Source organism: Orcinus orca, chromosome 10, assembly GCF_937001465.1.
Source record: "Orcinus orca chromosome 10, mOrcOrc1.1, whole genome shotgun sequence".
Classification (NCBI taxonomy): domain Eukaryota; kingdom Metazoa; phylum Chordata; class Mammalia; order Artiodactyla; family Delphinidae; genus Orcinus; species Orcinus orca.
In genome coordinates, this window is record NC_064568.1 from 7961400 (window position 1) to 7986351 (window position 24952).

Consider the following 24952-nt stretch of genomic DNA (forward strand, 5'->3'; position numbering starts at 1 on the left):
TTCTGCTATTCTCCCAGTCGCCTTGGTATTGAGTCAGAAGGTAAATTACTGTTTTACGTGAAAAGCATTGGATAATTCACAGTAAACCTCAGTGATCTCTTTTCTCCCTTTTCAGCTCTGTTCACAAGAGGAAGCCACTGCCTAAAACTGTATATAACTTGCTCTCAGATAGAGATTTAAAGAAAAAGCTAAAACAGCATGGATTATCTGTTCAAGGAAACAAACAGCAGCTCATTAAAAGGCACCAAGAATTTGTACACATGTACAATGCCCAGTGTGATGCTTTGCATCCTAAATCAGGTAAAGTAATTAAACAATGAGTTGTGTTTATCCTCTGGATAAAGCAGTTTTGTGTGGCTTAGTGGTTGTAAAGCACAGAAAAAATTTTTAATACATTTTTGATAATAGGTAAGGTATGCAAATGTACTCCTTCTGAAGGTACCTAGAGTGTCCTGTGATAAGCCAGCCTTTCTCTCAGCCCGTCTCTCCGTCCCCCTTCCCTTCTCAGAGGCAACCACTGCTGCCAGCTTCTCATGAATATGAAGGTTGATCTAGAGAGCATGGCCTATAATCCTAGTTTTGCAACTTTATGACTGGGTGACTATGGGCAAATTACTTATTATATCTGACCTTGGTTTTCTCCCCCATAAAGTAAGAGTTATAATACTACCTACTTCATAGTGTTTTTGCGCAGAATAAATGATAAAATGCATGTAAAGTCCTAGCATAGTACCTTAGCAAGTAGTCAGCATTGAATAAATGTTACCATTAGATTATTAAGATTGTTATGCACAAAAATATATCCTTGATCATTATTGTTATAAAAATGTTAATTTTACATACATACTGCTTAATAGTTTGTTCTTTCCATTTAACCTCACACAAATTTTGGAGTTCTTTCAGTTATTAGCATATGGATGGAATTACCTAATTAAAAAAAAACTAAAGTATAATATGCAAATAGGAACTTACACAAATTGTAAATATATTGTTCAGTGAATTATCACAAAGCAAAGGGAAAGTGCCTTTGTAACCACTACTCAGATCAGTACCAGCATCACAGAAGCCCCCTCCCAATCACCACTACCTTCATTCTCAGAGATGACCACCTTCTTGACTTCTCAAACCATATATTCATTTGCCTATTTTTGCCTATATTTTATCTTTATATAAATGAAATAATAAGTAGCTTATGCATTCTTCTCAGTCTGATTTCATTTTTTTTACATTATGTTTATAAGGTTTATCCATATTTTTGTGTACAGTTGTGATTTTTAAAAATTTTTTGTTGCTGTAGCGTATTCTATTATATAAATATATTACACTGTCCATTCGGTGGCTGATGGACATTTGGATTTTTCCACTCTTTGGCTTTTAAGAATAATGCTGCTATGAGTAACCTTTTGCAGGTCTCTTGGTGCTCGTAGGCACACGTGTTTGGGGGATACATATGCCTATCCCCCAAATTATGTTTTGGCAGATGTTCAGCTTTCATGGGTACAGGCAGAAACTCAGTGCCAATGTATGCTCTCATCAGGAGGGTACAAGATTCCAGTTTTTCCACATCCTTAACAACATCAATATTGTCAATTTTCCGTTTTGGCCATTCTGGTGGGTCCACAGTAGTGTCTCATTATGGTTTTAATTTTTGTTTCCCTAATGGCTTGTAGTGTTCAGCATATTTTTATATTGTTATTGGCCACCTGGATATTCTCTTTGGTGAAATACCCATTTAAGTCTTGTGCCCGATTTTTCTGTGCTGTGGATCTGTTGTTTCCTGATTTACTTGTGGGGGTACGTGAATTTTTCTGGATACACATCTTGCTGGGTGTATGTGTGTTTCGCCTTTAATTTCATCTTTTCCCTCTCTTAATGGCTTCATTTGAGAGGTAGAAGTTTTAAATTTTATATCCAGTTCATTGCATTTTCCCATTGTTAGTACTTTTTTGTCTTTGCCTACCGCAAGATCATGTTTTCTTCTAAGAGCATTATTCTTTTTGCTTCTACCTTTCAATCTACAGTTTATCTGGAATTGGTTTTAGCATACGTTGCGAGGTAAGGGGCGAGATTCTTTTGTTGTTTCCATATGGATAGCTGATTGATGTCACACCATTTATTGAAAAGCCATCCTTTACACATTGAATTGTTGGTACAGCTTGGTTGAGAATCAGCTAACCGTGTATGTGTGGGTCTGGACATTGTTTTGTTCCATTGGGTCATTTATTTATCCTTGTGCCAGTAGTGTACTGTCTTAATTAGTTTATGAGTAATTTGTAATAGATCTTGCTGTCTGGTAATGTAGTTCCTCCAGCTTTGTTGTTTATTGAGATTGTCTATTTATATGTGAATGGGTATACAAATTGTGGTACAGCCATACAGTGGAACACTGCTTAGCAATAAAAATGAACTACTGATAAGTGCAACAACATGGATAAATCTCAGAAGCATTGTGCTAAGTGAAAGAAGCCAGATACGAAAGACAACACACTGTATAATTTTAAAAGTCCATTGATTTAGCATTTTGGAAAAGGCAAAACTATAGGGGCATAGAAGAGATCAGTATGCCCCAGGGCCTGAGGGTAAGGGGGAGGGAATTTACTGCAGTGGGGCAGAAGAATTTCTGGGGGTGAAGGAAATGTTCTAGATTTTGGCTGAAACGATGACTAAATGACTATTAATAGGCAACTGGGCTTGCCTCCAATTTTTGGCTATTCTGGATAAAGCTACTATAAACATGGGCTTATAGATTTTTATGTAGCCATGTGCTTTCATTTCTCTGGTATTTTCCTTTTCACTCAGTTTAAACATTTTCTAATTTTTGTTGAGATCTCTTTTACCCATGGGTTATTTGGAAGTGTTTCCAATTTCCAAATATTTGAATATTTCGCAGATATCTTTTTTTTAAATCATTTCTAATTTGATTCCATTGAAGCAGTTCTGTATGATTTCGGACCTTTTACCTTTATTGAGACTTGTTTTATAACTCAGCATTAGGTCTTCCTTGGTGAGTGTTCCTTAAGCACTTGAAAATTTGGGGGTTTTTTGTTCAGTGATCTGTAGTGTTAGTTATGTAAAGTTGCTAGGTAGTATGTTCAAGTATTCTACATCCTTACTTATGCTGTGTTTACTGATTCTATCAGTACTGAGAGGATTATTGAAATCTCCAAGGGTATTTGTGGATTTTTAATTTTTCCTTTCAGTATGCTCTGTTTTCTTTACATTTTGAATCTCAGTAATGGGGTGTATGTGCATTTAGTATTGTTATGTCTTCTTGATGAATTAACCTATTCACTATTATGACATATTTGTTTTAGTCTCTGGTAATATTCCATAAATAATAATCTTATTTCACTTTTTTCTTTAAACATACTGTGTCATTATATTTAAACTGTGTTTTTTGGTAAGCAGTATGTGGTTTGGATTTGCTTTTTAAACTTAATTTGGCAAGATATACCATTAAATTGTAGACTTTAAAACTTTTTCATTTAATCTATTTGGTTGGGTTTAAATCTACCATCTTGCTCTTTATTTTCTCTTTGTCCTGTCCATTCTTTGTTTTTTTTTCTTTTCTTGCTTCCTTTTAGATTATTTTTTAGTTCTCTATTCTATCTCCACTGTTGGCTTATTAGCTGTACCTCTGTTTAATTTCTTTTAGCAGTTGTTCTAGAGTTTACCACGTGCATCTTAAACTTATCACAGTCTACCTTCAGATATTATTGTACTACGTGTTTAACATAAGGACCTTACCCTTTCCATCCTTGGTTTTATTGTCATAGATTTTTCTTCTATGTGTTATAAACCTCATAATACTTTGTTACCATTTTTGCTTTAAACTGTCAATTTTCCTTTAAAGAAATTTTAAAAATTGAAAAGGAAAGTCTCTATGTGCCTACACATTCACCATTTATAGTATTCCGTATTTCTTTGCTTAGATCCAGGTTTCCATCTGATGTCATTTTCTTTTGGTCTGAAAATCTTCATTTAATGTTTCTTGTAGTGCACATATGTTGAGACAAGTTCTTTCTACTTTTATTTGTCTGAAAAAGTCTTAACTTTGCATTCTTTAAAAAAAAACCTTCATTTGGAAATAATCTTGAACTTATGGGAAGGTTGAAACATTATCATAAAGAACACATATGTACGCTTTACACAGATTCACCTGTTAACATTTTCCCCCATTTGGTTTATGAATTACTGTTTCTCTCTCTTTATTAATGTATATGTGTTTGTGTGTGTGTACATCTTTATATACACATATATTTTTCTTAAACTATCTGAGAATAAGGCGTATAATCTTGTCTCCTGAATACTTTATTGTGTATTTCCTAAGAAAAGAGATATTCTCTTTTATTGCTGCAGTACAGTTATCAACTTTAGTAAATTCATCTTTGTTAAATAATTCTTTAATCTATCATCTCTATTCCAGTTTCAGCAGTTGACCCCGTAATGGCCTTTATGGATTTTTTTCCCCCCTCCATTACATGATCCAGTTTTGGATCACATTATTAAATTTAGTTGTAATATCCTCTCAGTCTCTTTCAGTCTGGAACAATTCCTCAGCCTTTCTTTGTCTTCTGTGACATTGACATTGGCATTTTAAAAGAATACAGTCTTTGTTGTTGTTGGGTTTTTTCCCCAAATAGAATATTCCTCATTTTGGCTTTGTCCTATGTTTCCTTATAATTATGTTCAGGTTGTGCATTCGTGGCCAGAATACTATATAAGTGATGTTTTGTCCTTCTCAGAATATCACCTCTAGAGGTATTTGACATCTTTGTGCCCTTCATTTGTGATGGCAGGTTTGATCACCTTGTCGATTTCTTCACTGTGTAGTTTCCTCATTACTCCTAGTAAGCAATCTGTAGAGAGACACTTTCATACCATCTAAATATTCTATACCTCATTAAAATCTCACGCCTGTATTTAGCATTCTTTGGTAATTTTTACCTGAACTAGTTTTTTCTGTGTAGTTGCACATGTTGATTTTCTAATTTTAGCCTTCCTTCCACATTTGCCAGTTGACACCTGCCATGGTTCTGAAAACAGGAGCCTTCCTTTCTTGTATTTAATTTGTCTATTATCAATATGGATTCACAGATTTATAGCTTATTTCCATCCTTAATTATTTTGGTGTTTATGTTTCTAGATTTGGCCAGTGGGAGCTTCTCCATGCTGATCCTTGGTCCTCATGCCATAGTTTCATTATTATCATTATTATTTTTTACCATTTCCTTATTTCTAGCATAACAAGGTAGTGATTCCCTGTCCCAGCCCTGGAATCAGCCATTTCCCTGAGAAGCTTTGGTTCTTTTGGGGGGAAAACAAGATAAGGCTACCAGCTATGCTCATTGCTACCTGGTACCTTTGCTTCTAGACTCTTCCAGCAGGTGGAGCTCAGGAATATATACACACATATACATATGCATACATGGATATGTGTATACATACACATGCATGTATGCCTGTATACTACATGTATATGTATGCATGTAAATCCACTTATACATATTAGAAATCATGAGAACATACCAATACCTTTACTTTCAATCCAGCCCCACAGAGGTCTTCTTTACCTTTCTCTATTTCATATTTGTATTTCCCTTTTTCGACAGGGAGAATCTTCCCTCTTAGTAGCATCAGCACGTTTACTAATTTGTTCAGTTCTGTAATATATGTAAAATCGTTTCAGAATTGCTTCATCTGTACTACTACACCTTTCTGCAACCAGAGAAAGAATTCCAGATTTTTTTTTAGTTCTCTCTACCCAGTCTTCCCTTTCCCCTCCCCCATCACCTGCACTAAGGGTACATAGTCATTTACTGTGTTCATAAATTTTTTTTCCCCTTTATTGTGGTTATGTTATTTGAAGTAATATAGTGACAGTTCATTTGTTTCACTTTGTTTCCAGTTAAAAAAATAAATTTATTTATTTATGTGTTTTTATTTTTGGCTGTGTTGGGTTTTCGTTGCTGCGTGCGGGCTTTCTCTAGTTGTGGTGAGTGGGGGCTACTCTTTGTTACAGTGCACGGGCTTCTCATTGCAGTGGCTTCTCTTGTTGCAGAGCATGGGCTCTAGGCGCACGGGCTTCAGTAGTTGTGGCTCGCGGGCTCAGTTGCTCCGTAGCATGTGAGATCTTCCTGGGCCAGGGCTCGAATCCATGTCCCCTGCATTGGCAGGCAGATTCTTAACCACTGTGCCACCAGGGAAGCCCTTTGTTTACAATTTTTATTGTCGTTATTTAGTTTCCTCTTCTAAGTATGAGAAATTAGTAACAGATGTATCATGTAAACTGCTTTAAAGATATATACAGTTGACCCTTGAACAACATGGGTTTGAACTGCAGATTATATGCAGAGTTCTTTCAGTAAATATAGTACCTGTGTTTTAATTTTACAGATCTTTAAATTAACTAAGTGTGGGGGGAAGTTTGTGTGGCAGCCTGGGAGCATCATCAGTGTTTAGCTGGAGTAGGTCTGATATTGTCAGAAAGGTTTCTGATCTCTCCCTTTCACTGACCTTTGCTTAAAATAGATTTTCCTTGAGACTTTTTTTTTCTTTCTTCTGTGAGTGTTGGTGGTTCTGGATTGCAGGCTTCACCAGAGACGAGTCTGGGATATTGTGAAGATAAAAAGAAAACCCGGGGAACGTACCGCAGTGTTGTTCCTCAAATTCTGAGGTCCTTAGCCAGTCCATTTTCCTCCTTCCACTTTTCAGAATTCTCTTAACCTTGTCTGTTATATCCAGGGTTTGTAGTTATGCTTTGCAGGTAAGATTATGAGAAATGAGAAGAGACATGAGTCTAGGCCATCTTGTTTGGAAACAGAAGTCCTTGTTCATGTATGTATTTTTGATTTCTGTTTTAGGTGCAAACACATTAAGATTGTTAAGTCTTCTTGGTGACTTGACCGCTTTCTGTAATTTCCCTCTTTGTCCCTGATAACATTCATTGCTCTGGAGTCTCTTGCACCTCATATTAATATAGCTATTTCAGATTTCTTTTCATTGGTATTTACAGGATACATTGCTTTCCGTTCTTTGTTTTGAACCTATTTTGAATCTATGTCTTTTATTTAAAATTGGTTCTTTGTTGACAGTATATTGTTTGGCTTTTCTTGTTTAATCCAGTCTGCATTCTCTGGCTCTTATTAGTGCCTTTAGACCATTTACATTTGATGTAGTTGGCTTTCGACTTAGCATCTTGCTAGTTGTTTTGTTTGTTCCATCTGCTTTTTGTTCCTTCTATCCTTTTTTTTTTTAAATATCTTGGATTAATTGAGTATTTAAAAAATAATATTTCATTTCTACTATTGACTTACTATTGTACCTCTTTTTCAAAATTTTAGTGTTTGCCTTAGGGTTTACAGTATACACCTTTAATTAGTCACAGTCTACCTTCAGATAATAAACTGCTTTGCTTGTAGTATAAGAACCTTATACAACAGTTTACTCCCAGTCCCTAATTCTTTGTGCTGTTGTTGTCATGCTGTTAACACAATGCATTGCTATTGTTTTTCCTTTAAACAGACAATTATCTTTTATAGTAGTTAAAAATAAGAAAAGTATATTTCATATTTACCTTCATTTTTACCATTTCTAACACTTTGTTTCTTCTTATAGAGATGAATTTCTGGTTTTAAATTTCTTTTGCTTGAAGAAATTCCTTTAACACTTTTTTTGGTACAGATCTGCTAATAATATATTCTGTCAGTTTTTGTTTGTCTCAGAAAGTCTTCATTTCTCTTTCACTTTTGAAAAATATTGCCCTTGATATAGAATTCTGGGTTGGTAGGTTTTTTCCCCAACACTTTAAATTCTTCATTCTGTTGTCTTCTGGATTGAATAGTTTTTGATGAGCAGTATGATGTAATACATGACTTTTATTGGTGTGGTATACCCCTTTTTCTCACTGGCTTCAAGATTTTCTTTGTGTGTCTATGTGTAGGTATATTATTGCGTTTTTGTTTTGTTATTTGTTCTGCTTGATATTCTTCAAGCTTCTTGCATTTGTGGTTTGACATCTTTCATTATATTTAGTAAATTCTGGCCATTAGATCTTCAAATATTTTCTCTCCCTTTTTTCTTCTTCTGGGATTTCTATTACGTGTATGTTAGGGCTTTTGATATTGTCTCACAGCTCTTAGTTGCTCTATTCTGGTTTTTTTGTGGTTTTTTTCCCCCTTTTTCTCTATTTCTGTTTGGGTAATACCATCGATCCCATTTTTAAGTTCACCTATTCTTTCCTTAGCTGGGTCAAGTTATCTCTGCTAATGTTTTTTTATTTCTAACATTTCTGTTTTATTCTTCTTGATGATTTCATCTCTCTCGTGAAATGCCCCATCTGTTCCTGCATGTTGTTCATCTTTTCCACTAGATGTAGCATATTAATCGTAGTTATTTTAAATTCCATGTCTGGTAGTTGTAACATCTGGGCAACTGATATCTGAGTTTGATTTTGTTATTGTTGTTTGTTTGCCTGCTTGTTCATATATCTTGTAAATTTTGGTTGAAAACCAGACTTAATACATGAGACTCTAAATGCTGAAGTAAATAGTATGAATGACTAAAAAATGGACTTGTCTCCTCTTCTGCTAGGACTTCACTGTGTGTGGTTGATTGGTTTGGATTTTGTTGTTGCTGTGGTTGTCCTCGGTTGACCACCACTTTCATATCCCTTGTGCTTTTTAGGTCGGTGCCTGAGCTACCAGAAGTTTGTTTGTTTGTTTTTAAAATGTACCTGTATCACTCGCACTTAGGTTTTCCCTGTGAACCTGTGCCTTAAGGAGTCTTTCCATGCTCACTTCTCTCCCAGTGGCTGATGACAGTTACCTGTCACTTGGAGTGTCCTGGCTCCGTGGTAGGGAACATGAGGTTGTTCTCTGTTATTCTAGCTTAGCCTCTGTCTTAGGCAGGCCCTTGATTCTGGGTCTCACAGGTGGGTCTCTCTCAGTGATCCTTTGCCTCCCCAGGTGGCAAGGGTCCTCTAGTGGTCTGGGCCCAGGGCAGTTTCCTGACCCCTCTGCCGGAGTAGAGGGTTTTGTTTGTTTACTTTTTCTCTGTTTACCTGTGCTCTGGGGACTTCAGTTTTGCTGACCTTCCCTCAGTGGCTTAATGCTTTTGTTTCCTAGGGTTAAAGATCTGATGGGGCTTCATGTCCTTCCTGCACTGGGGGCTGTTCTTTCCCAAGCCTGTATCCGGAGGGATACTTTTTCTAATTTCTCATCCTTCCCCCATTAGTTCTTGAGAGTATCCAGTAAGGTCTATAGAAAACCTTGGAATGGGTGTGAGTCCCCTTGTGTCTAAGATTCCCAGGATTTTTATATTTTCATGGTGGTTCACCCTTCGCCTTTTGCAATTTATCAAAAAGTTTATCTGAGGGACTTTCCTGGCGGTCCAGTGGTTAAGACTATGTGCTTCCACTGCAGGGAGCGCGGGTTCGATCCCTGGTCTGGGAACTAAGATCTCGCATGCCTTGCTGTGCGGCCAAAAAAAAAAAGTTTATCTGAAATCTTCTTACCCAGCGGTAGGATAATCCTTGTTTTCTTATGTCAACCAGTACTCATGACCCCTCTCTTCTCTGAGGCACATGACTTTCCTTAGATTTCAGGCTAGTTGGTTTCCCTGTGACGTTAGTTCTGTTGGATTCGAGTAAAGTTACAGTTTTATAGGTTATCCAGCCTTTTCTCATTGTTAGGGTGAGAATGACACTATATCCAGCTCTTTACATCACAAACAGAATCAGAAGTCTCTCCGAAAGATTTAAGCCCCTAAATTGCATCTAATCCTAGTACAGTTTCCTTAATACCTTAGAAGACAGTATGCCAGATGTTCTCTAACTTGAGTGATACTTGGGTTAGTGGATTGGGTAGAATGCAAGTGGTCCCTTTGCTTTCCTGTTATACCATGATTCACAGAGGGAGAGATTGTTTACATTGTTTCTACTGGTCTTATGATATTAGGGAGGCAAGAGGTACCTCTCAGTGCTTGAAAAACAAACTTTGAAATGAGGTAATTGCATTCTTAAATGATTCTCTCGAGGACTTTCAGTTTTGTAAAAAACTTTTTAATAGAGATTATTTGTAAGTTCTATAGAATTTCAGTTCTTACGGTGAAGAATATGGTGATTTCCCCTGTTTACCTGTTACCTGACTCAAACAGTTGTCAACTCATGCCTAATCGCCTGTTGTCTGTCATTTACATCCCTTCATGGATTATTTTGAAGCAAATTCTAGATATAGTATCTTTTTATGTATAAATGTGTGTAAGGGATTGTAGTTTTTTCTCCCTATACTATATGTGTATTTTAGTCTTAATATGTTGGCCTAGTAGGCAGAAGGATAGCATTGGCAAATTTCATGCTATTTGCATTCAAAGGTATTTATATATGAGATGGAGTATATTTCAGATCTCTTTGATGTATGTGATTGGTAAAATACACCTACTGACAAAAATTCTGGAATCAAGGCCATCTACCCCCTAGTATTCGTAGACCTTTGTCTTTCCTTGCAAAGTAGACTGTTGTAACATTTTGTACATTGGAGTTTCAGTGGATATCCCCTAAGAATAGAATTCACTCTAACATTAATTTTCATATTCCATTGGAACTCTTGTTTATACCTATATCCTCAAAGGAAAGAGCAAAATGACTTTGCTGTACTCTTCCAGTTATATTTTAAACTGTAATTGCATGTGTAAAAGTTAAGTGTTTTAACTCTGTTATTTTTTTTTAACCCTTTTATTTTGAAATGACTTTAGACTTACAGAAAAATTACAAAGACAGGACAGGGAGTTCATGTATACCCATCGTCCAGCTTCAGTGTTAAGAGTTTATATAACCAGGGTACATTGAACAACACCATGTAATTAATATTGGCTATATGCCCTTATTTTAACAGCTGCTGAAATAGTTCAAGAAATTGAAAATATGGAGAAGACTAGGATGCGTCTTGAAGCTAGTAAACTCAACGAAAGCGTATGTTGATGGTCTTTTTCAGTATCTCGGTAGAAATGAAGGAAGGAAAAGTCGAATACCCTACAAATTAAAGCAAACCAGTGTTAAATCTGTTCAGTGGGAAATGTACTAGAACACATTTCCATTTAATGTATTATGATTTACTTGCAGCTCATTTTAGCATTTTTATCATATTTAGAAGTCTTCTGGCACAAGATCAATCCAAAGTAGAGTTTATTGATGAATTACAGTTTTATGGAAAAAAGCATGTGCCCGTACATAAGGTAACCTTGGTATTGGTCCTTTTTCTGGTGGTTGCATTTAATAAGTTCTTCAACATTTAACCTCTGTGGCCCTTAAGATCTTCATCTGTAAAACTCAGGGGGTTAACTATTATAATCTCTAAGATCCCCTTTTAGCTCTGGCATTCTGCAATTCTATGGTTATACTGATGGTGAAATTAAGTAATTTTAAGAGTTGATGAGGATTGAGCATCTGTTGAGCTTACTGAGGGAATCAGAGACCTAAATTTCTTCACTATTGCCTTCCTCTAGCTTGATGGTCCAAAACTTGAGGAAAGGATACCAAAGAAGAAAATAGCCATTGTGTCCTTTGACACTAGAGGAAGTGTTTTGGGCTCTCCCAAGTAGACTTTTTTCCTAGACCATCGGTAATGTGTTTGTAAGGAAAGCAACAACCTTAGGGAAGTAAGTTTATAATCAGATAGTAGAAAAAAATGAGATTTTCATTGACTTTACTATTACCTGTGTGCTAACTATAAGACTATAATGAATCGTGTAAGTACATTTCAGATCTTTTAAGTCTAAAATTTTAAAAAGTGAATTAGAAATTCACTTTTGTATTATTGCATTTTCTCTGTATACCTTTGTGTAGACTTGGAAAAGTTAGGCTGGAAAAGGTAGAAGACAAACAAGAAGATCTGCCTTGTTAATGATCTGCTAAATGTCTCTTCAGTCTTGTAGTTTTATGTTACCTATTGTAGTAATGAATGTGGAAAATTAAATATTGAAAGTAGGAAGCTTAATTGATTGTTGTCTTAATACTTCATAAATTCTAATGGAATCAGTGTTGCATTTTCTACTGATGAAAAAAAGTAATGAGTAAAATGTATGTTAATTACAATATTCAAGAGAAGTAAACAGGAGTTAATCTTCCTAAGTCTATATAAAACAGACATGAGAGATTATTTTCCTCTATTTTAAACATCTCCATTTGAGATCTTAAAGTTTATAGTACTAATTTCTAATTTTTGTCATTTTTGGTAATTTTTAATTAAGAATTTTTGGATTTTTTAGATAATGGTTTTTACAAAGGACCAAACAGAAAAGGAAATAGATGAAATTCACAGTAACTATCGTAAGTTATGTAATATTTTCTTTGTTTACAAAGAACTTGGGTTACAGTTTTTCATCTTAAGTATTTTTATATTAATGTTTAATACAAACTTTCTTGTTAATATTACTTAAGAGACTGAATTTTGGTTGAGTGTTTACTCAAGATGGTGACCTTTTTTTGTAACTATGTGTGTGGTCTTTGATTTGTGACTAACATTCTACTTTGAGCTTATCACTAAGCACTTTGCAACTATTAATTAGTTGCTCTCAAAGCATCTCTGTGAGAAGAAAATGGGATTAAAATGGAAACATTCCTGACTTGCCATCCTGTCCTCAGGCCAGTGACAGTATTTATGTAAAGAATTTCAGCACTCTGTAGCTTGCATATTTATGCTGAAGATAGTTTTCATTTTATTCATTATTACCAGCTTCCCAAATTTATCGCTTCATTTTCCTTAAATGACCTTTATATGTATCTTTCCCAGTGCTAGCACGTTACTGTTTTGTCAATTAGATAGCTGCTTATTCTTTGGCTGGTTGGTTGGTTTTTAGTTTAAATTTAAATTTAAGTGCCTGGCAAACAGTAGATAGTTAATATTTGCTGAATGAATATTCCACACATGATATGCCTTAGTTGTGCCAAAAGAATTGTGTTTTCTTTTTTCACTTAAGCTTTGAAGGGGCAGATACAGCTGTGATCTGTGTGGGGCGGGAGGATGAAGTACACAGGCACTAGATGTAGTTGTGATGGCCCGAGCCTTCTCGGAGTAGGGAAAGGAGGCTGGAGGATTCACGGACCAGAGGCTGAACCACAAAAGTTACAGCGCTGGTGCTCTAAAGGTAGCCAGATGTGATCGATCCTCTTTGATCAGCCTTTGGGAAGCCAACGTAATTTTTCTTGATACAGGAGCTAGAGAATATCAGATGATCACTGAAGTGGCAAAACTAAGGCCTGTAGCAACAAGGAAACCAGAAAATTTGCATGGAACAAAAATAATCTAAATCACTAAAGGATGGTATCTAACAATTACGCTACACTAAAGAAAACGTGGGTTAGATATAGGCAAGAAAATATACAAGTATCTATTGCCCACCATTTAAATATCTTTAAAAACTTTAATTTTACTAAATAGGTCAACATGTTAAATTAATTCACTTAGCTCTAAAATAAACCTTGGTATATACTTTTTTTTTTTAAACCTTTTGGGCACTTGCTAAAGCTCAAGCACTTGTTATTAACATTATAGTGTAGTTACAGTTTGATTTAGTATCAGGATCTAAATATACCATATATGGTTCTTCTGTTTTTTAAACCTTTTTATTAATGTTTTAATGTACGTGAGTTTTTGATTTTTTTAATTTACTTTTTGGCTGTGTGGGGTCTTTGTTGCTGCACGCAGGCTTTCTCTAGTTGAGGAGAGCAGGGGCTACTCTTCGTTGCGGTGCACGGCCTTCTCATTTTGGTGGCTTCTCTTGTTGTGGAGCACGGGCTGTAGGCACGTGGGCTTCAGTAGTTGTGGCGCATGGGCTCAGTAGTTGTGGCTCGCGGGCTCTAGAGTGCAGGCTCAGTAGTTGTGGTGCACGGGCTTAGTTGCTCCGTGGCTTGTGGGATCTTCCCGGACCAGGGCTCGAACCCGTGTCTCCTGCATTGGCAGGCGGATTCTCAACCACTGCGCCACCAGGGAAGCCCATGTATGTGGTTTTTAAGCACATTTCTCTAAGGCTTATTAAAAACTCTGACTCCTCGCCACCTCCCTGTCTCCATCTTCATTTCCTAGAATTAACAACTGTCAAATCTTTTGGCTTTTGTTTTAGTAATTACCTTCATGTTTATAAAAGATGATTCTTTCTGCTATTTCTTGAAGTGTTTCAGTTTTCCATGTTAACAATTGATTGAAGTCCTAATTTGAAGAATGAAAATTTAACTCTTTTGTACATCCTGACTCTTACCTTCTCCTCCCTCCCAGTTTCTGAATATTGTCATAATTTTTTATAAGGTCAGTATTAGTTACAGACATTGTATACAGTTTGAACCAGGCAACATACAATACTATGGTTATGAAGTTTGTCAGAGTATGCCACCACCCAAGAATATGCCACCATGACATGTTGCTTTGAGCAGAAGGCAATTGAGAAGCAGCAGAAAGGAAAGCTCTCTGCCTTCCCCCATTTGCCTAAGTGTAGGACACAATTACAAAGGTGTCTGTCCCTCCTCCCCTCTCTATCCCTAGAAGTAAGTTAGTCTTCCTGTTGACGGAGAAGGCTCTGACTTAAATCAGCATAGCAGACTTCACTCTTGTTTACTGTGTTTTTCCTGGCCATCTCCCCATAACTGGCCTCCCACACACCTTTCTTTCTTGTTTTTTTTAATCTAGCTGAAGATGGTATTTAAGCCAGTGTTCTAAGTCACCTCCAAGTGGCTTAGAGTTACTTATTTTTTTCTGTGTATCTTCCATATATACATGAGGTAGACACGTTAAAAAACGTCTGTTTGTTTTTCTCATGTAAATTTGTCTTTTGTTATAAAGCCCCAACTAAGAACTAAGAAGGTTAGAAGGGAGATTATTTTTCTTCCCTTACAGTTGTAATTCCTTTTAGGAAAACATTCTGTTTTCCCTATAATTAGTAATTTTATTTGCTTAGTTTTCTATTTATCTGATATTAATTTATCTGTAAACTTTCCATGAGAAATGTCAGTGACTTTCTGTTTACATTGAAACTCACAGATTGTTTATCAACTCACTATTTTCTCCAGAACATCTTACCTGAAGCAGCCCCCAGCCCTTTTCCAGGCTACTGTGACTGTGCTTTGGGTCTCCTTCATAGCTACCCTGGAATTTCCTTTCACCAGCCTTCTGGGTATTCTCTCCTCCCTCCTGTGTCAGTTCACCTATTTCAGGATCCAAATCTGCCTCTTCTTTTTCCTTGTTTTGGTGGAATACATTTTTCCAGGCAAGTCTCTTGGGGAAAAAAAGCGTATATGGAGGAATACATTTTGAGTCCATACATAGCTGGAAATAATTACTTTTACTATTGATTTATTATTTGGCTTAGATAAATTGCCCACATAGCTAGTAAAAAGCAGGACTGGAAATTAAACCCACATTCATCCCATGCTCAATTTGAAGCCCTTTGCACTGTAGCATGCTTTGAATCTGAGTGAATAGCTTGTATGTTGAGAACTTCTTTTGAGTGGGGGTGGGGGTGCGCTAAGCTTTAGTTTCAGGTTATCTTGCTTAAAAAAAAGCTTAATTTTGTGAATGAGTTACTTTGGTAGTTTTGTGATAATATATCTTTCTTATTTTCTTTAGCAGTCTTTTGGATAGATTTATCTTCACGAGTCCCTCTTTTAGAAGAGGAGAGAAACAGTGAAATCAATTTGAGGCTTAGTTGCAGATCTGTAGAAAGTGTATTTGATACAGAGTTGAATCAAATGAGTTTATTGAGTTACCTGCGGGTTTCAGGTTGCAAATGCTTTTGGTAGGTCTTCTTAATTAAGACTGAATTGCTCCAGTAAGAGGCAGAATCTTAGCCTGAAGGAAGTTACTCTACTTGCCTAACTGCCATGACAGACATATTTTGGGGATCTTCACGCTCTTCACCTTGGTAAAATATAGTTTTATACGCTGCCAAGAAAAAAAAGACAAACCTCCAGTGAACACTCCGGGATTACCTCCTGTAACTTTTCCTGAGAGCACCAGCTTAGTCCTGTTAAGTAGGCAAGGCATTTTAGCTTAATATGTTCCTTTGTTTTTTTAATTTGGTTGTTCACTAATTCAGTAAATGTTTATTGAGCATCTACTATGTGCTAGCTGTTCTTCTAGGTAGTGAGTATAGAGCAGTGAGCAAGATACATAAATTTCTCATCATGGAGCTTATATTCTAATAGCAGACAGATAAATAACAGTAAATCAGCAGATGATTATAACAATTTTAGGTGGCAGATGCTATAAAGAAAATAAAGCAGAGTAATTTATAGAAATTATGGGGGCATTAGATAATGTAGTCAAGAAAAGGTTTTTCTTGAGGAGTTGACATTTGAGATGAGTCATAAGTAAAAAAAACAATCGAAATGGGCTTCCCTGGTGGCACAGTGGTTGAGAATCTGCCTGCCAATGCAGGGGACACGGGTTTGAGCCCTGGTCTCGGAAGATCCCACATGCCGCGGAGCAACTAGGCCCGTGAGCCACAACTACTGAGCCTGCGCATCTGGAGCTTGTGCTCTGCAACAGGAGAGGCTGTGACAGTGAGAGGCCCACGCACCGTGATGAAGAGTGGCCCCTGCTTGCCGCAACTAGAGAAAGCCCTCATGCAGAAACGAAGACCCAACACAGCCAAAAAATAAAATTAAATAAATAAAAAATGACGTAAAATTACAAAAAAACAAAACAAAACAATATTGCTAGCGGAACTTCCCTGGTGGCGCAGTGGTTAAGACTCCGTGCTCCTAATGCAGGGGGCTTGGGTTTGATCCCCGGTCAGGCGCAGACAAAAAAAAAAAAAAAAAATTGAAATGAAAATAAAGGCAGCCATTCACAGAGCCGGAGGAAGAGTATTGCAGGCAGAGGGAGTGTCAGGGGCAGAGGTGCTGAGGTAGACACAGCGTTGGCGGGTGTGAGTAGAGTGTAGTGAGCGAAGCGGAAGAGTGGTGTACAGGGAGGCAGGGCCAGGTCCCGGAAGGAAAGACCTTGTAAGAGTGTACTGGGCTTTATTCTTCCTGCAGTGGGAAGTCATTGGAGAGTTTAGAAAGACAAGTAATATGATTTTATTTATGTCTAAAAAGATGGCATCTGCTGAATAGAGAATAAATTGTAAGGTGGCAAGAAATAGTAAGAAAACTAACCGAAAGGCTCTTCACTCAGGCAATATTTATGGATCACCCAGACAGTATTCTAGGTATTGGGAATATAACATTAAAGAAACAGACCAAGTCTCTGCCCACATGGAGCTTACACTGTATTGGGAATAGTCAGACAGTAAACAAACGAGTAAGGTGTGTCAGATAGTGATACATGCTATGAAGAGACTTAAGGTAGGGATAGAAAGTGATGGAGCTGCTCGACCAGAAGGGCTCCTTTAAGAAGGGTGATGTGATGTTTGAGAAGAGACCTGAATGAAGTGAGGCCATTTTAGTAAATTAGGTCAGGGATGTGGCATTTCTAGAGTGGTAGCAGAAGTAAAATACACAATTCAAGGTCAGCTTTCAAAGTAGAACCAATAGTACTTGCTGATGAATTTAATATAGGGGGCGAATAAAAGAGGAATCAAGAATGACCCCTGCATTTTTGGTTCAAGCACCTGGAGAAGTGATGATGCCATTTACTGAGATGGAGACCAGGGTGAGGATTGTGGATGGGGTAATGGAATCAAAATTCCTATTTTGTCTGTGTTAAGTTTTGGGTTTTAGTGGATATCCAAGTGGAAAAGAGAATTAGGCATGAATGGATGAATCTATCTAACTAAAAAGACATGTGCTTTAAAATTGTATACTTAGATACAATTAGCTGGGAGAAGAGGTCTGTGGGGAACAGAGCCTAAGGCTAAGCCCTGGGGCACCCCAACGTTTAGAGCAACAATTCTCAGTTCTCTAAGCCTCTGTACACTCTTAAAATTTGTCTAGGGCACCAAAGAGCTTTCATTTATGTGGGTTATAGTTGTTGATATGTATCATATTACAGATTAAAGCTTGGGGGACTTCTGCTTCTGGCCAAGACAGAATAATTGGGACCTGATATACAACAACCCCCCCGCCCCCCCCAAAAACAACAAACAACCACTGTAAATGGACAAAACATATGAAATAGTTTTCAAGACGTTAGACACTAGGTAACAAAGGACAGGAATCTCTGAGAGATGGAAAAATTTATTATACGAGCCCTGTAATAGAGTTTCTAGGCTCCGGGTCGGGCAGGGAGAGCCTAGGCAGAGCTTGGGGGGCTCTGAGTTAAGGAGAAAGAAAGACCAGAGAAACTGAAGGAGCTGAAGTTTGCAAGCCAGAGTGCGGAGAAGAGAAAGTTGCACTGAAGAGAGAACCCCGGGGGTCTGCAGAAGGTCACCTTGTGAGTTCATTCAGTGCACAAAGTCTGTTCACAAAGCCCTCTGGAAGATCACCAATATTTGGAAACTAAATAATACACTTCCAAATAACACATGGGTCTAAGAAAAATTAAAACCGAGAAATTTCAAAAATATTTATTAACTTATTTAAAAACAACAATAAATTCATTATATTAACATAAATCATAAATGGCATATTTTGGTAAAAAGATAACTTTCCCAGCACAGAAAAATCAAAGTAAGTGGAGATTTCTACTCCTAGCCCAGATGGAATAACAGACTGTATTTACTTTTCTCCCTTAAAAGCTAGAAAACCAGATGAAATATATAAATCAGTCGATTTTCAGATATTGGAAAAAGGTAGCACAGGACTGTTTCCCCTGAGAGAAAGAAAACAAATAAGATGGTGAGCTCTACAGGTCCAGCAGCTTGCAGGCAGCTTTAAGGTCCCGGGTGGGGGAACCTCAAAATAATCACTAAATAGGTACAACAATATAAAATTAACAATATCCTATTGAAATTACCAGGAATTCAAAGAAGCAAAAAATAACATCCTAGAAAAGAGAAAAATCAATTAATAGAACCAGACCCGGCAGTGACAGAGATGATGAAACTAGTAGATAAAACTGTTTAAACAACATTTACAAATATGTTCTTTAGAAGAAGGAAGAATGAGGGAGGGTCATGCTGAGTTGAGAAATGGACAGTATTTAAAAAAGACCAAAAAGGGAGTTCCCTGGCAGTCCAGTGGTTAGGAGTCCTCGCTTTCACTGACCCGGGTTTGATCCCTGGTTGGGGAACTAGATCCCAGAAGGCGCACAGTGTGGCCAAAAAACAAAAACAAAAACAAAAAAAACAAATGGAATTCCTTAGATGACATACATACTTGAATTGAAAAATATTCTGGCTGAGGTAAATGCAGATTAGGGAATAAATTGAACTGAATGAAAGGACATCATAGCAATGTGTGTTGCAGCTAAAGCAATGCTTAGAAGGAAATGTGTAGCATTAAAAGCTTATATTAGAAAAGAGAAGAGGTTTTAAATTTGTTATCTATGCTTTCATCTTAAGAAACTAGGGAAAGAAGGGCAAATTCCATCCTAAGTAAGCAGATGGAGAGTAACAGTGAAGAGCAGAAATCAGTGAAATTGAAGACAGAAAAATAACAGAAAATCTATGAAACCACAACCTGTTTGTAAAGGTCAACAAAATTGGGAACCCTCTAGCAAGCCTGATTAGGACAAAAAGAGAGAAAGCACAAATTGCCAATATCAGGAATAAAAGAGGGAGAATTACTAAGTATCCTATTGATATTAAAAGCACAGTAAGGGAATATTATGAATAACTTCATGCCAGTCAGTGTGGAAACATACATGAAATGGACAAGTTTCTTGAAAGACACAAATTACCAAACCTTACTCAAGAAGAAATAGATAAGGTTGAATAGCCCTATATCTAGTAAATGAATTGAATTTGCATCCCCAGGAAGAAAACTCCAGATCCAGTTGGCATCGCTGGTGTGAATTCTGTGAAACACATAAGGAAGGAAATAATACCAATTCTACAAAATTTTTTCTAAAAAGTTGAAAAGGAAGGAATACTTCCTACCTCATTTTATGAAACTAAAGTTTCCATGAAAGTTAAAACCAGACAAGGGTAGTATAATAAAAAGTTCTGACCAATATTCCTCATGAACATAGATGCAAAAATTCTTAACAATATTTTAGTAAATCAAATCCAGCACAACATAAAAAGGATAATGCATTATAACCAAGTGGAATTTATCCTAAGAATGCAAGATTGGTTTAATGTTAGAAAATTAATCAATATAATTCAGTGTATTAACAGAGTGGAAGAAAAACCACTATAATTTTATAGGTAGATGCAGAATAAGTATATGTCAAAGTTGAACACCCATTAGTAATAAAAACTCTCACTAAATGAGAATTTTTTAAATCTGGTATAGCAGGGATCCCCAACCCCTGGGCTGTGGACCGGTACCAGTCCACGGCCTGTTAGGAACCGGGCCGCACAGCAGGAGGTGAGCGGCAGGCGAGCGAGTGAAGCTTCATCTGCCGCTCCCCGTTGCTCCCATTACCACCTGAACCATCCTCCAACCCCGGTCTGTGGAAAACTTGTCTTCCATGAAATCAGTCCCTGGTGCAAACAGGTTGGGGACCGCTCTGGTATAGGATATCTGAAAAACCTACAGCTAACATCATATTTAATGGTAAAATATTGAATGCTTCTCTTCTGACTAGGAACAGGGTAGAGAAGTCTATTCTTACCACTTTTGTTCAGCATTGTACCGTGGGTCCTTGGCAGTGTGATAAGGCAAGAAAGAGAAGTAATATTCAGATTTGAAAGGAAGAAATAAGACTTTTTGTTCACAGTTGACATGATCATCTTTCACAAGTAGTATGAATCGTAAAAGAAAAAGAAAAAAGTGATAAATTATATTTCATTAAAACAAAAGCTTTTACACTTCAGAAGACAAATATGAAGGGACTTCCCTGGCGGTCCAGTTGTTAAGACTCCATGTTTCCACTGCAGGGGGTGTGGGTTCGATTCCTGGTAGGGAAACTAACATCCCACATGCTGCATGGTGCGGCAAAAAAAAAAAAAAAAGAGAGAGAAATACGAAAATGAAAAAACAAGTCACAGATTGTGAGAAAATATTGTAAAATTTATATTTGACAAAGTGCTAGTATCTGTATTATATAAAGAACTCTTAAAATTCAATAAGTCCTAGGATGTATTTTTTAAAAGCGCAGATATTTAAACATCTTCAGAGAAGGAGATACTCAAATACCAAATAACCACATGAAAAGGTATGGTTATTTTAATGGCAAAAAAGAAAAAAGAAAGAAAGAAAGGATAATCCCAAGTGTTGGCCAGGATGTAGAGCTAATGGAACTCTTATACATTGCTGGTGAGAATGCAATATGATACAGCCACTTAGATAAACAGTTTAGTAGTCTGTTATAAATGGAAACATAAACCTACCTACCAGTGATTCTACTCCTAGCTATTTACCCAGCAGAAGTGAAAGCATATGTCCACATCTAGATTTTTATTTATTTTTGTTTTATAAATTTATTTATTTTATTTTATTTATTTTTGGCTGCGTTGGGTCTTTGTTGCTGCATGCGGGCTTTCTCTAGTTGCGGTGAGCGGGGGCTGCTCTTCATTGCGGTGTGTGGGCTTCTCACTGCGGTGGCTTCTCGTTGCGGAGCATGGGCTCCAGGCGCATGGGCTTTGGTAGTTGCGGCATGCGGGCTTAGTTACTCCGCAGCATATGGAATCTTCCCGGACCAGGGCTCAAACCCATGACCCCTGCATTGGCAGGCGGATTCTTAACCACTGAGCCCCTAGGGAAGTCCCAATAGTTTACTTCTTTTTAGAGCTGAATGACACTCCACTCTCTGGATGTACCACAGTTTATTATCCATTAACCTAACGAAGGACATCTTGGTTGTTTCCTCTTTCCATTTTTAATGCACTCTGGCACTTTTTATTCTATTCTTTTTTTTTTGCGGTACGCGGGCCTCTCACTGCCGTGGCCTCTCCCGTTGCGGAGCACAGGCTCGGGACGCGCAGGCTCAGCAGCCATGGCTCACGGGCCCAGCCGCTCCGTGGCATGTGGGATCTTCCCGGACTGGGGCACGAACCCGTGTCCCCTGCATCAGCAGGCGGACTCTCAACCACTGCACCACCAGGGAAGCCCCATCCTATTCTTATTATTGTTTTAAGAAAAAAATGCTGGTCTGGATCTACTAAGTTGTTTTCACAACCCACACTCTGTTTCAAAAGCACGGTCCCGTCCTAGGCTTATTTGTATGCAGTGGGAAAGATTCACAAGAGAGGGGGAAATAGATGATAGAGTAAAGGATAATTGCACATACTGTATCACTGTATTACAGTATGTATCACATACTGTAAGAAGGCCTTAGTGATGGCATCCAGAGCATAAATTAGCAGTTGGCCCTTAATTGCAGCAAGGATCACCATTTCATGCTAACTGCCAGGAAGATACATCATGTGTGCACAGATGAAGTAGTGGTAGTTGGAAGACGACAGAGTTCCTGTTAGAACTTTTCTGTAGTTTCGAAGTAGTGTGAGCCCAACTGAGAAGGGAGTGTTGGAGGTTTGGAGAAAGTATGAAGTCGACATTTTGGAGAATTGTAAAGCAAAGTTTACTTGAGAAATGTAGAGAAGTTGTACGATAGTGCTGAGTGCTTGTTTGAGACTTACGGTCATGAATTTAAAGTGAGGCTAGTCAGTTCAGGTTAAATGAATGAATCCTGAGTGAATGTTAGCCTTCAGTGTTAATCTGTTCTTCATCCTTGTTTGCTGCGTGGGTGTCATAGGTAGTTCCGGAAAAAAAGACGTGAGATTTTACTTTGGGAGACACTGACTTCAGACTCACTCTGTGACTTAAAGTAAATGAGTATGTATCTCAGTGACATCACTTTAGAGGCTAGAGTCTGTCCCACTCTCGGGATCCTGGTTTTGGTGCACCCCTGGGTTCACGGGCAGACCCAGAGATACTCTGGCTGTAAACGCTGCTCTAAAAAAAGAGCAGGTGAGGTGGTGAGGGCATGAAGGGCTTGACTTGGCACTAGAAAAGATGATGGTATTTCAACTTGGTGAGGCAGAAAGGGTGGTATGATTCAAGTATTAAAAATCTTGAAGAGTATGCCTTGGTTCAATGTGGGCTTATTCGTCAGCTCCTACCACTGTCTGAACCACTTAAAACTTTTAAGAGGTAAATTCAGGGCATTGAGCCAGCAGAACTGAGACTTTAAACTCTAAAGTTCTCCTTGCCAAATGGCAGAACTCCTAAAATGAGGTGGAGAAATGCGTGGGAACAATTTTATTAGTGATAATCTCTTGGCATTGTTCATTTTTTGAGGGGTTATTGGACTTCTTGGGCCAAAGCCAAAGCTGTGGTTGCCATTTACTTTTTGCTTTCCAGCCTAGCTGTAGGGGTAATTAGATTTAAAAAGAAAATCTCTTCTAAACCTGGGATTTTATTACTTTAGAAGATAAAGTCATTAAGCCTCCTTAGCTGTTATGAGATTACTTTAGCAAGTTTCCTGAGTCATTCTAAATCCACAATCCATAAGTACACAACGGAGGAGCCTTACTAGCAGGAGAAGCCTTACTAGCAGAATGGCCCAGGCTGATCTGCTTAAATTATGTCGACCCCATAGTGCTGTGTTACCCTTGCCTAACACAAACTACATAAGGATGGCAGTGGTGGTAGCCCATTGATTCTGGGGAGCTGAACAAGTACAAAGTAATTGTTCTCAAATGTATAGAGTTAAATAGGACTTAAAAGAAATCACTTAGCTTGTATTCTACATGAGATCTCACCTATTTCTGAAGAGCTAATTTTTTCTAGTAATCTTTACGGGCAGCTTATATTTTGCTGAAATTTTAACCAGTCTCTTATTTAAAATTTACCAGACACTTTGCAACCCAACACATTAGTTTCACTGGGAGTTTTCATACACATACCATGCACATAAATATGTTGGAATTAGGAGCATTCTGTCCCTAATGTCCAAAGAACAGTCACATGTATAGATCAGGAATATTGAAATGAATATGCAAATGGAGGGAAAACTGGCTTTTTCCAGAGGGGGACGGAAGTCAATCGAACCTTCACCAGACAGGATTCTGCTTGTCTATAGACAAGAATTGTTTTCCATTGTGCTCGGTTATCTACAATTTACAGAACTGTAACATAGCTCAAGGGCAGTGGATGACTGAAATCCTGGAAGGGTGGCTCTAGAAAATGCATAGTTTTCAACCGAAGCACAAATTTTCCCCTAAACCCAGTTATTCATGGGAATAACTACAGGGAATATGATGGTTACTGGAGGAAAACAGTCTCAAAACTTTGTGTTAACTACTTGCAGTATGAATCTTTCTAAAATGTATTTTTATAGGATCTACAACATCATTTTGGACCATGACTTAAGTGTTTAAGGTTGCTAGATAAGTAAGTACAGCCTCAGCTGTTTGAACCATGATTCAGAGTCACAAATAGATGTGTTCAAGTCCATGGTCGAATGACGAACAGCTACTCTTTATTGAGTAAATTAATGTACACTAATAATGGTGACCTGGAGGTCAGGCTTAAATTATCTTCAGAGGTGTTAAAGTAGTAGTAAATTAAGATTGGTTAATTATAATATCCTAAGATAAGGTAGATTGGTGGTGGTGGGGATCTTAGATTATTAAAGGGGTTCTGATAGGAAACAGGCAAGAAATGTGAAGGAAAAAGGGGAAATTAAAGTAGATATCCTGTGTTTTTATCCAACTTTCCTAGAAGCTTCTGCTTTTATACTCAGTGTTCTTCCTCTTAGTACTCGGTTGTGTCTGGGAAGTTAGAATGGTGTCTTTTGGTTATATTTAAGAAAACAGCATCTTTCATACTCTTATCAAAAAGTCTTTTTAGGGCTTCCCTGGTGGCGCAGTGGTTGAGAGTCTGCCTGCCGATGCAGGGGACACGGGTTCGTGCCCCGGTCCAGGAAGATCCCACATGCCGCGGAGCGGCTAGGCCCGTGAGCCATGACTGCTG

At 37.7% G+C, this 24952-nt stretch overlaps 1 protein-coding gene across 6 annotated transcripts in view; it reads left to right on the forward strand.

The window, feature by feature from the left end:
- RAD18 (RAD18 E3 ubiquitin protein ligase) overlaps positions 1-24952 on the forward strand; it is a 116591-nt gene that overhangs the window by 51742 nt on the left and 39897 nt on the right. For 5 of the 6 annotated variants that reach the window (XM_049716081.1, XM_004274791.3, XM_033437226.2 and 2 more), the window contains 3 exons: positions 116-300; positions 10893-10969; positions 12265-12325. In XM_049716081.1, the coding sequence (XP_049572038.1) occupies positions 116-300; positions 10893-10969; positions 12265-12325 (323 nt within the window). The remainder of the gene's footprint in view (positions 1-115; positions 301-10892; positions 10970-12264; positions 12326-24952) is intronic. The other variant, XM_033437225.2, reaches the window with a different exon arrangement.